Source organism: Myotis lucifugus, unplaced genomic scaffold, assembly GCF_000147115.1.
Source record: "Myotis lucifugus unplaced genomic scaffold, Myoluc2.0 scaffold_105, whole genome shotgun sequence".
NCBI lineage: Eukaryota > Metazoa > Chordata > Mammalia > Chiroptera > Vespertilionidae > Myotis > Myotis lucifugus.
Window position 1 is genome coordinate 3,908,015 of NW_005871153.1, and position 16,704 is coordinate 3,924,718.

The 16,704-nt window shown below is 37.9% G+C and overlaps 1 protein-coding gene across 5 annotated transcripts in view; it reads left to right on the forward strand.

Annotated features, from left to right (window-relative positions):
• Positions 1-16,704, forward strand: part of HSPBAP1 (HSPB1 associated protein 1) — a 45,304-nt gene that overhangs the window by 9,861 nt on the left and 18,739 nt on the right. For 2 of the 5 annotated variants that reach the window (XM_023757353.1, XM_023757355.1), the window contains exons 1-3: positions 671-819; positions 5,687-5,872; positions 12,832-13,013. In XM_023757353.1, the coding sequence (XP_023613121.1) occupies positions 702-819; positions 5,687-5,872; positions 12,832-13,013 (486 nt within the window). In that variant the 5' untranslated portion in view covers positions 671-701. Of the gene's footprint in view, positions 1-668; positions 820-5,686; positions 5,873-12,831; positions 13,014-16,704 lie in introns of those variants that run through there. The other 3 variants (XM_023757351.1, XM_023757354.1, XM_023757352.1) reach the window with 3 other exon arrangements.

Genomic DNA, 16,704 nt, shown 5'->3' on the forward strand with positions numbered 1-16,704 from the left:
CATTTTCCTTTAGGATGTCAGGGTCTATCAGGCAGATTGCCTCGCCAGTACAAACCAGGTGATTCTTTTATATATATATATATATTATTGATTTTTTACAGAGAGGAAGGGAGAGGGATAGAGAGTTAGAAACATCGATGAGAGAGAAACATCGATCAGCTGCCTCCTGCCAACCCCCTACTGGGGATGTGCCCGCAACCAAGGTACATGCCCTTGACCGGAATCGAACCTGTGACCCTTCAGTCCGCAGGCCGACGCTCTGTCCACTGAGCCAAACCGGTTAGGGCTAACCACGTGATTCTTGATTGGTTCAATGTTCCATTTCTATGAGAGCTGAAACTGTAATTAAGTCTGAGGTTGGTGACTTGGGGCTTAACATAAGCAACTCCATTTTGAGCCTGTTGTCTTGTTTGTAACAGAGAATATATGGTTGTCCTTGAAAACCATAGTTTCAGAAGGCGAGATGTTATACCAGTTATGAGCTAATAACAGTGTATTGACTATAAGAGTTAATTTTTTTAATATGAAAGGATTCAGGAAGTAGAATTTGGCTGGTGGCTCAGTGACACAAAGATGGACATCTTTGCATTCTTTCAGCTGACATTGCAATTTCCTGGGCTGTTCTTTTATCTCTTAAGATGGCTAACCATTATGTCTGTTTCCCAAGCCAAAGATAGGAGAAGAGGATAAGGGCAAAAAGGATGACTCGCAACTTCCAGAGGTATCTCTGGCCGTTCCTATCTTTAAAGGAGTCTAAGAAATGTAATTTTTCAGCTGCTCCCAATGACCAAAGTTCTGCTAGTAAGGAAGAAGAGAATGGTAAGTTAGGCAGCCAGTAGCCTCTACTATAGGTATTAACACCTCCCCCAACACATACACGATGCACAAACCAAACTATTCCTCCCTCCCCAACAGCACATATGGATTTATTATCTATGAGTCGATCTAAAGCTTTTCTGCACCTATTTATCTTTTCAGCTTATATTATCTCTCCTGAGATTTTAGTGTCAGTGTAAGTCCCTCAGTGTTAATTCTCTGGTAGCAGGATTATGCAGTGGAAAGAGCACTGGACTTGGAATCAGGAATGTGACCTATAATTTCAGTTCACCACCAGGGTGTTGCCCTTTGATATCTGAACTTCCATTTCTTCCTTTGGGTAGTGGTCATAAAATACCTTATCTGCCTTCTTAGAGGATCTCATGTGCATTTTTATTTTAACGTATATAGAACTATGTGGCATATTTCTCCATCTTTACCTTCCTCACTGCCACTTCTTGTTCAGGGCCTTGTTATCACACTTCTCTCTTGGCTATTGCAATAGTTCTCTGAGTCAATTCCAGTCCTTACAACTCTACAGATTTCTACATAGCCCTCATTTTTATTGTTACTGGACATATGTACCATGGGGGAAATATTTAATTATAAATTTTACTCTTAGACATTAGGTTTATATTTTCAGATTTATTTTGTGGTGGTAGATATTTTATATGTATGTATATACATATATTACAAATGTATATCTTATGATTAATTATTTTGTTAAAAGTAAATTCCTGAGTTACTAGGTTATTGGGTGGTTCTTTGAGACTTCTGCTTCATTTTCCCAGTTATTTCTCAAAGGATAGTTCTAGTTTTTATGCCACAAATGAGACAGTATTATGAATGTATTAATAGCATTTCATACATAGTCTAGCAAAACTTTAAAAATATATAATAGCCCTAGCTGGTTTGGCTCAGCAGATAGAGCGTCGACCTGCAGACTGAAGGGTTCTAGGTTCGATTCCAGTCAAGGTTATATGCCCGGGTTTCAGGCTCCATCCCCAGTGTCGGGTGGACAGGAGGCAGCTGATCAATTATTCTCTCTCATCATTGATGTTTCTCTCTCGCTTTCCCTCTCCCTTCCTCTCTGAAATCAATAAAAATATATTTTAAAAAAATGTTTTTAAATATAATAAAAATGCACCTTGTCCATTCCATGCACATGGAATCTGGCCCTACAAGTCCTGGAATATTTGGTGCACTGCAATCTGGTAACCTTGTATGTATAGGCCAGTATGAGTTCAGACCTTAAATGTGCATTTATCATACATGTCAAAAGTGGTAAACATCTCAAGGAAAGATAGACAGTTTTTTTTATTCCTCATAACATCCTGTTTTCTTTAACAGGGTACTTCAAGGTCATTTAAGGGTAGAGTTGGGGCCTGGCTGGTGTGGCTCAGTGTTTGAGCATCGACCTATGAACCAGGAGGTTATAGTTCAATTCCTGGTCAGGGCACATTGCTGGGGTTGCAATCTCAATCCACAGTATGGGGCATGCAGGAGTCAGCCAATCAATGATTCTCTCTCATCATTGATGTTTCTTTTTTTTTTCTTGTAACAGCTTTATTGAGATATAATTCACATACCACACAATTCACCTATTTAAAATGTATACTTCACTGGTTTTTAGTATATTTAGAGTTGTGCAACCACTAATCTACTTTCTATTTCTATGGATTTGCCTATTCTGGACATTTCATATCAATGAAATCAGATAATATGTGGTGTTTTATGACTGACTTCTTTCACTTAGCATAATGTTTTCTTCAAGGTTCACCTATGTTGTACTATGTATTAGTACTTTGTTTCTTTTTTTTTTCTTTATTGACTAAGGTATTACATATGTGTCCTGATCCCCCCATTGCCCCCCACCCCACCCCCACTCATGCCCTCACACCCCTGGTGTCTGTGTCCATTAGCTAGGCTTATGTGCATGCAAACAAGTCCGTTGGTTGATCTCTCCCTTTTACCCCCACCCTCCCCTACCTTCCCTCTGAGATTTGACAGTCTGGTCGATGCTTCTCTGTCTCTGGATCTGTTTTGGTTCATCAGTTTATGTTGTTCATTATATTCCACAAATGAGTGAGATCATGTGATATTTATCTTTCTCTGACTCTCACTGGCTTATTTCACTTAGCATAATGCTCTCCAGTTCCATCCATGCTGTTGCAAATGATAAGAATTCCTTTTTTACAGTAGCATAGTATTCCATTATGTAGATGTAGCACAAGTGCTGGCAAGGATGCGGCAAAAAAGGAACTCTCTTGCACTGCTGGTGGAAATGCAGACTGGTGCAGCCACTGTGGAGAACAGTATGGAGTTTCCTCAAAAAACTAAAAATGGAACTCCCATTTGACCCAGTGACCCCACTACTAGGAATATATCCCAAGAAACCAGAAACACCTATCAGAAAGGATATTTGCACCTCTATGTTCATAGCAGCACAATTTCCCATAGCTAAGATTTGGAATCATCATTGATGTTTCTATCTCTCTCCCTCTCCCTTCCTCTCTGAAATAAATAAAAATATATTTTAAAAACATAATAAAGATAGAGTTGGGGCTTTTTTTGCATTGAGACCTAAGAGAGTCTCTCCTTCCTCACTCCGTGTAGTCCCCAGCTCTTCTACCTGCCCTTACCCTCTCTACGCATCCATACCGATTTCCTCCTCACTTGGAAGCCCTGACTATGTAGAAGGTGACACACTGTTATTAAATGTCAACTGCTGAAGGCTTAGAGCTTGCTCACTTTCACCAAGGATTTAGGAAAGGATTCTGAGTTTTAGCCCTTGATTAAGAAAGGAAATCAAATTGACTTAATTTTTCATTTTCTTTAAAAGTGAATCTTATATTCATACAAGTTACTCAAGTTCCTCGATGAGTCCTGCCCCATTCCTCTTCTTTTAGCAGAAAGTTTATAAAAAGTTGGATGATGGGAGAACTTGGATTAGTTATGAGCTTTTCTAAATTTTTTTGAATTAAGTGTAATTACAGATTACGTAACTGAAATACACGATTTAGCTGATTCAGAGAATCATAAATATATGTTTTGGGGGTCAAAGTATGAAGCATTTTTTTTTACCTTTCCCAGAACACTTTCATCTTAACACATTGTGGATGGATCATGAGAATTCTTGCTTCATATTACACAGTGTTTTACAAAGTATCATACTTTAAAAAGATATTAGCTTGTAAGCATATGTAATAAATAACTTCAAAATGCAATGGGTATTTAACTTTAAAGCGTGCCTTTAACATTTATGTAAAACGTTTTTGTACTCGTTCAATAGAAATTTATCTGGCTACTGGGTAAAGCTAGCAATAAAACTACTGGTCCGCAGTGTGTTTAAGATGTCTTTAAAGAGAAACTTATTCTTTTATTTAGCAAATACTAATATTTACTATCTATCCAGAATTAGCATTATATAATTCTGTGGAATTTATTGCAGTACTCAGTTCTTAGCCCCTATACTCTTTATAAATGCAGTTGAAACCAATGATTATTTGTTTATTTTTACAAATGTTTTATTTATTTAGTTAGTTAATCCTCACCCAAGGACAGTTTCCCATTGATTTTTAGAGAGAGTGGAAGGGAGGGGGAGAGACAGAGAGAGTGAAACATCTATGTGAGAGAGACACATCAATTGGTTTCCTCTCACACACAACCCAACCGGGCCTGCAGCCGAGGTTCATGCCCTTGACCAGAGTCAAACCTGCAATCTTTCAGTCCATGGACTGACGCTCTATGCACTGAGGCAAACTGGTCAAGGATTAACCCTGATACTCTTCCTAGCACATTTTTTTATCCTTTTTAAATCTTTCAATAAAAGTAATTCCCCTTTTCCCACTGACTGATGTATTTTTATTAATTCAGTTGGTTTTGGGGACATAAATATGTGATAGAGCAAGTAAAATTGTTGCTGACCCCAGAAATTCTGGTTGTTCTAGAGTAGCTTATATCAGCTTTTCTTACATTATCCTCTGTTTAGAAAATAATATTTTCAAAAAATTGCATCTTTTTAAATTTAAATAGTTAGAAAGCCTTTTAAGTCTACCAGACCTGAGGCCCTGAACCTAGGCAAAGTACCGAAAATTAGGTACAGCAGTATAGCGGCAGATTCGGAAATTACTGAAAAATCGGTACAGCGGTCTGGTAGGGTTAAAAAAATCTTGACGTTAAAAATTGTAAGTATTTTCTAACATTTAAAATTTAATATAAGAAATATCATTGATGAATTATGGTTGTTTGATATTTATATTTATACTAGAGGCCCGGTGCACGAAATTCATGCATGGGGGCTGGGGGGTCCATCAACCCGGCCTGCACCCTCTCCAATCCGGGACCCCTCAGGGGATGTTCAACTGCTGGACATCCCTCCCGCAATCCGGGACCATGACTCCTAACCACTCACCTGCCTGCCTGCCTGATTACCCCTAACCTCTCTGCCTGCCTGCCTGATTGCCCCTAACTGCTCTCCCCTGCCTGCCTGATCGCCCCTAACTGCTCTCCCCTGCTGGCTTGAACACCCCTAACTGTTCTCCCCTGCCAGCCTGATTGTCTCTGACTGCTCTCCCCTGCTGGCCTGATCGCCCGTAACCTCTCTGCCTGCCTGCCTGATCACCCCTAACCTTTCTGCCTACCTGCCTGATCACCCCTAACCTCTCTGCCTGCTTGCCTGATTGCCCCTAACTGCTCTCCCCTGCCAGCCTGATCGGCCCTAACCGCCTCTGCCTCAGCCCCCACCACTGTGGCTTGGTCTGGAAGGATGTCCAGAAGATGTCCAGTCTAATTAGCATATTACCCTTTTATTAGTATAGATTTATAACTATAGTTACTTATCTGTTGCTCTATTTATTTCTCTTCCTAGGTGAATATGTCAAACCTTTCACACCAGAGAAAGCAAAAGAAATTATCATGTCTTTACAGCAACCTGCCGTCTTCTGTAATATGGTTTTTGATTGGCCAGCACAACACTGGACTGCTGAGCACCTTTCCAAGGTCCTTAATGGCAAGCAGATACGATTTAGGATGGGAATGAAAAGTACAGATACAGGTAGGTATGATTACCGCAAGTAATCATAATAATAATGTCTCTTCAATAGTATTTCCACATTCCCAGCAGTGTGTTCTTTATCTCTAGAAAATTCTTTATTTCTGATTCTCTTTTTGACCATTTTCAGATAGAGAATATTTTATTGGAAGTTTTAGGACAGTTTGTGTTAAGATTTTTTTTTTTAAAGAATAAACAACCTATAGTTTATAACCTCATCTATATATATATAAGCCTAAGTGACCATCTGACTGTTTGCCTGTCCGACCTATAGCTATGACATGCAATGACCACCAGAGGGTAGATGCTCAACGCAGGAGCTGCTGAGCTACAGTGACTTGGCAGCTGTGGTTCTCGGATGACACACCCAGAACCAGAGAGGAGGGAGCCTGATTCTGGGGTGCGTCACCCGAGAACTGCCCTCACGCAATCTGGGACCCCTTGGGGGTTGTCTGAGAGCTGGTTTTGGCCCAGTCCTCACAGGCCATACTGAGGGACCCCACCAGTGCAGGAATCCGTGCACCGGGCCTCTAGTATAAAATGTTTTTGTTCAAGCATGTGGCAAGCACTTAATAAATATTTGTTAATCTGCTATTAATTTGTTCCCACATGACTGAAAATGACCAATAGTAATCTAATAGTTGCTCCCACTTTTGACTTGCGTAGAATGTGTCCTTTTATGTTTGGCTTCAGGCACTATTTATAGTGCTCAGTCTTGGTTGAAATTTTATCTCTCTGCCTTATCAGCTGCCTGACTTCCATTGCAGGTAATATGTATAGCTATTTTCTTTTTCTCTTAAGCAATTAGATTTTGCCAGCTCCCTCTTCTTCCCTGAAGACTTGTAATGTTTTGATTGGTTTGCCTTATAGTCAGCACAACTATTGTTACCTCTCAGAATACTTAATATAAGAGAAGGATATAGTTTCTAATCTAAAGGAGTCCACAACATTGTCTGGCTTCAGAATGTGTGTTTAACTTATATTTAAATATGGGCAGGTTTGGTAGTCTAGAAATTCAGCGTTTTAAGTATTGCTGTGAGGTGGCCTATGAATATCTACTAACTGAGACAGTTTAAGAAGGTATCCGTCTTCTCAAAGCTTCTTTCTTTCATGTTAACCTTCTAGTAGATCTCATAGAATTATTTGGTTTTTAGTGTCTAGACTCTCCTTGTATTCCCATGACAGACCGAAATGTTTTTACTGTATTTTTAAAATTAAATGCTAGACCAGCGGCAGCCACATAAAAATCAGCTTGTGCTTTTTCCTTCTTGATTGTAGTCAAATAAATCTTCCACTCATTGAAGACAATAATTTGGAGAGAAATAGGATGTGATTTTCCCCCCATCCTGGTTAGACTCCAAATACAATACTACTACTAATAGCTAACAGTTATTGAGAGCTATTGTGTCAGTCACTGGTCTAAGTGCTCTATGGATATTAACTCTTAATCTTTTTCAGACTTATAGATGAATCACAGTAATTTGACATTTTCAAGTTGATACTTAAGCATAAGAGAAAGTAGAAAGTCTTTGTGGTTGTAACAACTTCTCTGAGTTTTTACTAAAGATATTTTGTTCTTTTAAAAATTAAGATAAAATTCACATAATGAAAAGTTGACCACTCTAAGTATACAGTGGTTTTAGCATATTCACCATGTTGGGCAACATCATCACTATCTAATTCTAGAACATTTTCATCGCTCCATAAAGAAGCCCAGTACCCCTTCAGCAGTCACCCTCTCTTCTACCTCACTGCCAGTCCCTGGCAACCACTAATCTACTTTCTGTTTTTATTGATTTGACTATTCTGGGCACATCATATAAATGTAATCATACAATATTGTGGCTTTCTGTGCTAGTTTCTTTCACTCACATAGCATGTTTTCAAGATTCATCCATGTTGTAGCAGGTATCTGTACTTCATTTATTTTTATTAATGAACTAGAGGCCCAATGCACGAAATTCGTGCACGGGTAGGGTCCCTAGGCCTGGCCAGCAATCAGGGCCAATCAGGGCCTTCCGGCTGCCAGCTGGGGCCTTCCTTCATTCCACGTTGCCCCCTGGTGGTCAGTGCACGTCATAGCGAGTGATCAGTCTCCCAGTTGAACTTCTACAGGGACAATTTGCATATTAGGCTTTTATATTTACAGATAATATTCCATTATGTGTATATATCACATTTTGTTTATCCATTAATCAGTTTCTGCCCATCTGGGTTGTTTCCACTGTTTGGCTATCATAAATTAGGCTGCTATGAACATTTATGTACAAGTTTTTGTGTGGACATATGTTTTCATTTCTCTTGGGTTTATACCTAGAAGTAGAATTGCCAAGTCATACAGTAACTCTGTATTAAACCTTTTGAGAAACTGCCAACTGTTTTCCAAAGCAGCTGAACCATCTTAAATTCCCACCCCAATGTATGAGTGTCCGATTTCTCTGTCCTTGCCAACACTTACTCCATTTTTTATTCTGGCCATTCTAGTGGGTGTGAATTGTTATCTCATTATGCTCTTGATACACATTTCCCTTGACTAATGATGTCAAGCATCTTTTCATATGCTTATTGACCACTTGGATATCTGTTTTGGAGAAATGTCTATTCAGATGCTTTGCCCATTTTCTAATTGAGATATTTTTTGCTTTTGGGTGGTTTGATTTGTTTTTGTTTTTTTGTCTTTTGTTGTTGAGTTGTCAAAGAGTTCTTTATATATTCTCGATACTAAATCTTGAAGTTATTCTTTGAGTATAAATGCAATTCTGCCACAAGCAATAAGAGAGCTGACTCAGAGTCAGCTTGCATGGATTCAAATTTTGGCTTACTGTGTGACTTTGGGTAAGTAACTTAACTTCTCTGTAATAGATTAAATGTGTTCATGCACATAAAACATTTAGAATAGTGCCTAGCACATAGTAAATGCTCAATAAATGTTATTTTAAAAATAACATTGTAGAGAATATTGCTTATTGTAGAGAATATTGAAAAAAATGGGAAGATCCAGAGAAATTAAAAAGCACTTGGTCCTATCACCAAAGTGTACATATGTCCATATAGGCCTTTTTGTCTTTTAAAAATAATGTATTAATGTTCATAGCCTGCTTTGTGTTTTTTTTTACTTATTCTGAGCAGTTTCTCTTAACATTAAATGTGACTTTTAAATGGCTACCTAATATTCCATTGTATGATAGTATCATAATGTATTTTTTAAATTCTCTTATTTTGATATATAGATTGCTTTGAAGTTTTAAATTTTTAAATAGGACTGTAGTAAACAACTTTGAAAATAAATCTTGTTCAAGTTTGTGATTATTTCTCTAGAATAGATTTCTAAAAGTATCATGACTAGGTCAAGGGATATGACCATTATCATCAGTGGCAGCAATATTCATGAAGCTTCTTAAGACAAGAACCCTCTGAATCGTTTGGGAATACCTCTCTTAAGTGGTGTCCTAAATATCTAGTAGCAACCTGCTTCTCTCTTTCTCCATGGCCATCTTCTAGTTGGGGTTACCCTGCTTTCTCTCATCCCAGTAGCCTCATCTATAGTCCCACTGCACCTCCCGCTCTCCCTACCTAGGCTATTCTTATACTGAAACCAGAGACAGTTTTTGTTTTTTAAACTCATCTTATTTCTCTGCTTAAACCCTTAAATGGCTTCTCATTACCTTTAAGCTAAAGGTCAAAATTTTGTTTTGGTGTAGAAAGCTGTTTTTGTCTCATCAGCTTAATCCCTCTTCCTGAGCTCAAGCCAAACAAGTATTTCTGCATTTTTTTGTATTTCCAGAGGTTTGTTTCTTACCTCAGGGCCTTTGCGTCTGTAGTCTAGCCATGCTTCTCTCTGTTCCTCTTTCCCCTTACTCCACCTTTACCTAGTTAATTTCTCTTCTTCCTTCAGATCTTCCTTCAGATATTAGCTCAAATAGCATTTTCTCCTGGAAGTCTTTCCTGACCACATCTCCCTCTCCTACCCCCAAATGTGTGACTCTTAAATTATCTCAGAGCACCTACTATTTCTTAGTAACATTTAACATAGTTATAATAACTGATTAGTTATGTCAGTAATGAACTGTTCAGAGTCTCTTTTCCCATGAAGAAGTTCACTTTCTCATCGTGGACTGAGCTCCTAATGGACATTCAGATATGTGTGGGGTGAAAGAATGAAAGACCTCTGATACTATGGCCCAGCTCTTTGCAGACAGCACTTTTCAAAAAATAATCTTGCTTGGGATGGTGAACACACAATACAACATACAGATGATGTATTATAGACTGTATCCTGAAACCTACATAATTGTTTTTAAGATAGATGATAGATAGATAGATAGATAGATAGATAGATTGATTGATTTCAGAGAGGAAGGGAGAGGGAGAAAGAGAGATGGAAACATCAGTGACGAGAAGGAATCATTGATCGGCTGCCTCCTGCACACCCCCTATTGGGGATTGAGCCCACAATCCGGGCATAGGCCCCGGGCCGGAATCAAACCCTGACCTGGTTCATAGGTCGACGCTCAACCACTGAGCCACGCCGGGCAGGCTGAAACCTATATAATTTTATTAACCAATGTCACTCCAATAAATTTAGTTAAAAAGAAATGAAAACAATCTTCTGATAGGTGAAAAGTAACATCTCATGAGTTTAATTAACATTTCTTTGGTTGCTGGTGGTGTTGAACATGTGTTCATGTTTAGTGGCAGTTTGTATTTTCTTTCTGGTAATTGTTCTCTGACTATTCATTATTAGGCTTTCAGGTTTTTGAGGTGTGCGGGTTTTTTTTAAATAAGTGCCTTACATATTAAGAGTACTGTATTTGTTACTGATCTTACCAGACTAAAAGGGTCCATTTGCCAGCACCCATCAAAGCCCAATAAGATGTGACCAAGAGTTTACAGCAAAGAAAGTAAAGATTTATTTAAGGAAATGGCACAAGCCCAGAGTCACAGGTAAGCTAGTGCTCTAAAACCTGGCTCCAGGAGGGGGACAGGGACAGATTACGAATAGGGAAAATTAGTAATCATGGTGATTTTGGGCGTTGGGGTTGTAGGCTCTCCTGATTGGTTGGGGCCAAGGTAGGGAGTAGTTGATCATTGTGTTAGGTCCTGACGTCAGCCATGGTGTTGTTCTGCCTAGCTCTGTGAGGGTGTGGTCAGTGGAGTTCTTCTGCTTTATGGGCCTGGGATTGAAACACAACTGAGGCCAAGATGTGTGGTTGGTTTTACCACAGCTCTGTTTCTGTGGTCAACAGACTTGAGGCTTCGTTCTTAAGACAGTTGATGCTGACTGGAGTCTGATGTCCTAAGGACTTAAGCATTAAAAAAGAGAGGATTGGCAGAAAGGAGAATGGATCATGTTAAAAAAATGCAGTTTCTACAAGGATACATAATGTGTTTCCCATGTTATTATTTGCCGTCTGATTTTGCTTCACTGTTTTTACCTTTTTATATAGTCAAATCATATATTTCATTAATATTTTTAATCCTATTTATTTAGAAATTCCTACTGTATCCTGAAAATAAATATTTTTTTAAAATATTTTTATATTTCAGAGAGAGAGATAGAAACATCAGTGATGAGAGGGAATCATTGATCTGCTTCCTGCATGCCCCGCACTGGGGATCGAGCCCCCAACCTGGGTATGTGCCCTGGAATCAAACCGTGACCTCCTGGTTCATAGGCCATTGCTAAACACTGAGCCATGTCAGCCAGGTCTGAAAATAAATATTCTAATATTTTTTAATAACTTAATGATTTCTTTTTTATATCTTAATAAAAGCTTTCTTTCAGAAGAGCTTTTGGCTTTGTTGTTTAACAACTGAATCAGCCAATAGTAAGGGTAGTTTTTAGTTCTAAGGTTAAAACTGTATCTTTTTATAAAAAAATCTTAGAATATTTTACTATTTTATTTTAAAATGAATGTTTAATTCAATGGTGTAAAATTTTTTTATTAAATTTATTGGGGTGACATTGGTTAATAAAATTATACAAGTTACAATTCTATAATATATCTGCATATTACATTATGTATTTACGACCCAAAGTTCAGTCTCTTTCATCACCATATGTTTGATCCTCTTTACCCTTTGATACCTCCCCTCCACTTCCCTTTTCCTCTGGTAACCACCATACTGTTGTCTGTGTCTTTGAGTTTTTGTTTGTTTGTTTTATTTGTTCATTTGTTGCTTCTAGTTTTATATCCCATACTACAAGCCCAATGCACGAAATTGGTGCAAGGGTAGGCCCTTGCAACCCCAGCTGCCTCGCAACCCCGCTGCCTCGCAGCCCCGCCCCCGACCTGCACCTGCCTTGGCCTGGTGCTTCCCGCATCCGCCACCACACCCCCCTGGCTCCCTGGTTCTGCAGAGCGCCCCCCATCCCCCCATCAATTGTCCTGCAGCAGGTGGCCTGGGCCTCCCTTTGCAAGGCAATCGTGGAGCCACCCGATTGATTGCCCCGCTGACTTGTGGCCTGGGCCTCCCTCTGTGGGGCAGTTGTGGGGCAATGGCAGGCCCCCTGACCAATCACATCACACCTGCCTTGGCAGGCCTGGTGCCAGTGCGTGTCATAGCATGGTCATCGGGAATGTTGTCTGGATGGTTGTTCTGCTGTTCGGTCATTTGGTTGATTTGTGTATTGCGCTTTTATTATTATAGATAAGAGTTAAATTCATATGGTTCCTGACTTTCCTGTCTAATTTTGCTTAACATGATATTCTCAAAACTCATCCATGTTGTCACAAATGACAGTATTTTATCTTTTCTTATGGCTGAGTAATATACCATTGTATGTATGTACCACAATAGCATTGTGAAAGTTGTAAATGATTTTAATTATATAGCAAGTGCAAAGTTAATTTTTAGTTAATTGAAATGATAGTTAACATTTTTGGTTGAAATTATTTTTTAAAAAACAATTTTGGAAACTGTTTCAAATACATTTAAAGTTGGGTTCTCTTACTTTGCAGTTCCTCAGTTTGAAACTTCATGTAGTTACGTAGAAGCTACACTTGAAGAGTTTCTGACCTGGAACTGTGACCACTCTAGTACTTCTGGACCATTTATAGATTATGATTATTCCAAATTCTGGGCTTATGCTGACTATAAATATGTTGTCAGTCTATTTGAAGACAAGACAGATATTTTCCAGGTAAGTCAACACATTCCTTTTAATCACTGTAATAATTTATTCTTGAGAAATTCCCTGGTACCATTTTTCCTCACTGTCATTTTTCTCTCAAAAGAGGTTCACTGTGGGTGTTGAGTATTTTTTCCACTCTAGCCAAAAAGATTTGTTCAAGAGAAGCGAAATGTTTGGCACACACACACACATGAGCAGCCTTCTCACTGGTTTTCTACTCATCAAATTTCCTATGCACTTTCTCCTGTGCCTTTAAACAGCTCCCAAGCTGGTTTGGAGTGTATTAGAAGCACAGATTATGTATAACACTTCATTTCCTCTGACCTACATAGAAGTTTTCATTCATTCTGGTGAGATGGAGGTACAGAGCTGATTCCATGAAGAAGCATTCCAAGCTGCTGCTTCCATCTCTCCCTGTTCTGAGGGTTTAGGCAAATTAAGGCCTGGGTCAGGTGCTGGTTCCCACTTTATTATTGCATTTGGTTGTAGAAGTCCTGCAGAAGCGTGGGCGTACTTGCAAAAGTAAGAATGTGGAAGTTCTTTGCCATGTGTTGACATAATTGACAGCAGAGTTTGCAGGCTACAATATCCTCTTTTCTTTTAAGTGTTTTCTGTTGCAGACTGCCAGTTTATTTTGTGGATTGATTTTGCAAACTCCCTCCTCTGATTTCTGGGTGGGTGTCTTAGGCCTGGCCATGAATGGGAGTAGTCCTGGAAGCTGTTAGGATGACTTTGCCTTGCCCACAATCAGGTCAAGGCTCCAGAGTCCTTTACCCTGCCCATCCTTTGTGGAGAGAAGTCTTAGCCATCACTGCCAGCTATTCACCCCCCTCTCCTCCCCCTCCTGCCCGTTACCACCACTCCCTCTCTGGACTTCCCTCTCACATAGGCTGTAGGCCTTGGACTCGTGAGAAGTTTTTAATGCAACCTGCGCTTTGTTTTGTTTTTTTCACTTTGAATCAAGGTGTAGATGCTGATGTTTACATAATTACTATGATACAATTGTTAATACTTTGTAGATTTCTTTATTAAATTTTTAAATGCTTATTTTTTGCTTTTTATTTAAAAAATGAAAATTATCTCACCTGTTTCATAATTGTTAGGTGAGGATATATTTTTATTCTCATAACCATGAAAGAAATCCATCAGTTTTAAAAACATTTCGTAGATGCTTTCTGAATCCAAAGTCTATACCAAATCTACTCTTTACTCATTTTTAAATGATAATTTTGAGGTAATTTTTTTCTTACAACCTTATTGTGATCGCTTTATGGATGTTTAACCCTGGACCTTTTAAATATCATAGTTAACTTTTAGAGTATTTCATTATTATTTCTTACATCCCCCACTCAATCTGTAGATTAGATTAGTACTTTTTCACTCTAAATTTCAGGCAAAATGTTGTGTAATAGTTATACTTATCAAGTACTTATAATTGATGCTTTTCTAAGTACTTTACATTTATAATCCTCACAGTAACCCTATGATTTAATAAGTATCCTTATTTTAAGAAAAATGAGGCACAAAGTGGTTAAGTGAAAAAGCTTTTGAAAATATACAACTAAGAAAAGAGTAACCCGAGCTGTCTGCCCTGCAGCCTTTAACTGCTTCTCTGCTTCACTGCCTCCAGAGGGTCTAAATACATTCAGTTCTGTGGGAACTCTACAGCCAGAATTAAGGAATTCCATTTATGCTCAGTCTAGGCTCACTCTGCCTTGGATGTATCTCTGATCCGACCCCATCAGTTATCTATCTCAGCCCAGGCATAACAGCACTGGGTATACACGTGTCCAGTCCATTAAGTGTGGACATAAAAACAGTCTTTTGGCATTGTGCTGGAATTCTAATTGAGCCCTTATAAAATCTGATCTTTTTAGTTGAATGAGTTTTCTGTCTGCTACATTATGGTGATTAAGTCTCCGGATTCGAACAGACAAATCTGCTATGAAAAACCAAATCTATTGAGATTATTTTATTTTTTAGCTCAGAGTTTTATGAGTACCAAGTCTTCTTACATCAGGTACCAAAGTTGTTTACCATTTTACTTTTACTGCTATAACTCATTTGGCCACTTAATCTTATTACTTATTGTTTCAAGTATTCTTCTGTCTGTCATGGTAGGTAGTTAAACATTAAAACTGATCAATGTATTTATTAATTCATTTTAAATAAACTCATATGTGAACATAAGTAACATTTTAATGAAAATAACTATATTCAGACTTGTAAGTTCTGAGAGGAGTGGTATTATTTTACATTTTTGTAAGTCTTTTTAATTTCTGCTTTAATAGAAGACAGCTGGATTCTTCTGTTTCTTTATTCAGTCTTTTGTAATTTATTGGTTTATTTGAAGTATATGAAGAATATCTTACCTCATGCATATGCAGCTGAAAATAGTTTTTTAGCAGCCTTTTTAGATAGTTGTGGATTTTAAAAAATACTCTGCCAAACTTAACAAGGAGTAGTTTCTCAAAAGATTTGTTTGTTGCAGTAGAGTCTGAACCCATAATCACTGAACTTGTTGCACTCTCAAACTCCATTGGTCTCTCTTGTATAGAATGGAGCTTTTATAATACTGTTCATCAGCCATATGGAAAATATTGGTTTATTGAGTTATGTAGGTCTTCAGCTATTGACACATTTCTGTATGCTTCATCATAAAAAAAAAAAATGGCTTGCTAATATTACATTCTCATCAGAAGGACTTAAGTATTAGGGAGCTTTCAAGTTACTGGTTTCAGGATAGAAATTTCCAAAATAATTTTCATTCTGTTCATAATATTTCCTTTTTCTTTTCTTTTTTACATGTTAAAATGTTATTTACAAAGCTTATTTGTTGTATAAAACGTAAAAATGCTGTTACAATCTTGGTGTAACTGGAAGCCAGAGGCAGTTGACTCAGCAATCACAGCTATCCACTCTACAGCAAGAGTCTTACTCGAAAACCTAACAATGTTTACAATTTTATTGGTATGCAGTCCCCCAGTTTGGTGGTGAATTTCCAAAAAGGAATAAATGGAGGAAGGCAGATGTTATTCAAAATATTTTCTAATTTTCCTTGCGATTTAGTCTTAGACTTCTGAAGTATAATGTCTAGTTTCCAAATATTTGGAGGTTTTCTAGCTATCTTTCTATTACTGATTTCCATTTTAATCCCATTAGAATCAGAGAATATACTTTGTATGATTTCACTCCTTTTAAGTTTATGGTTTTATGGCCCAGAATATAGTCAGTCTTGATAAATGTTCCAGGTGAACTTGAAACTAATGTGTATATTGTTGTTGTGTTTTATAAATATAAGGTAGGTTGATTGTTCAAGTCTCCTGTATCCTTACTAACTTTCTGTGCACTTGTTTTGCCCATTATATAGAGAAAGGTGTTGAAATTTCCCAACTGTAATTGTATATTAGTTTTTTGTTTTTCAATTAGGATTGATCAGTTTTAGTTTTGTATATATTGAAACTATTAGATTCATGCATATTTAGGATGATTATTTCCTCTTACTGGATTGATCTTTTATCATGATGAAATGACCGTATCTCCTGGTTCTTCTTTGTTTTGATGTCTACTTTGTGTGAAGTCAACTTTGTTTGATTTGCCTTTGGATTAATGTTAGCACGAATTTGTAAGTACTTACTATATGATTCCATTTGTATGAACCTCCCCTTTTCTCACAAATAAATGGACAGAAAGTAGATTA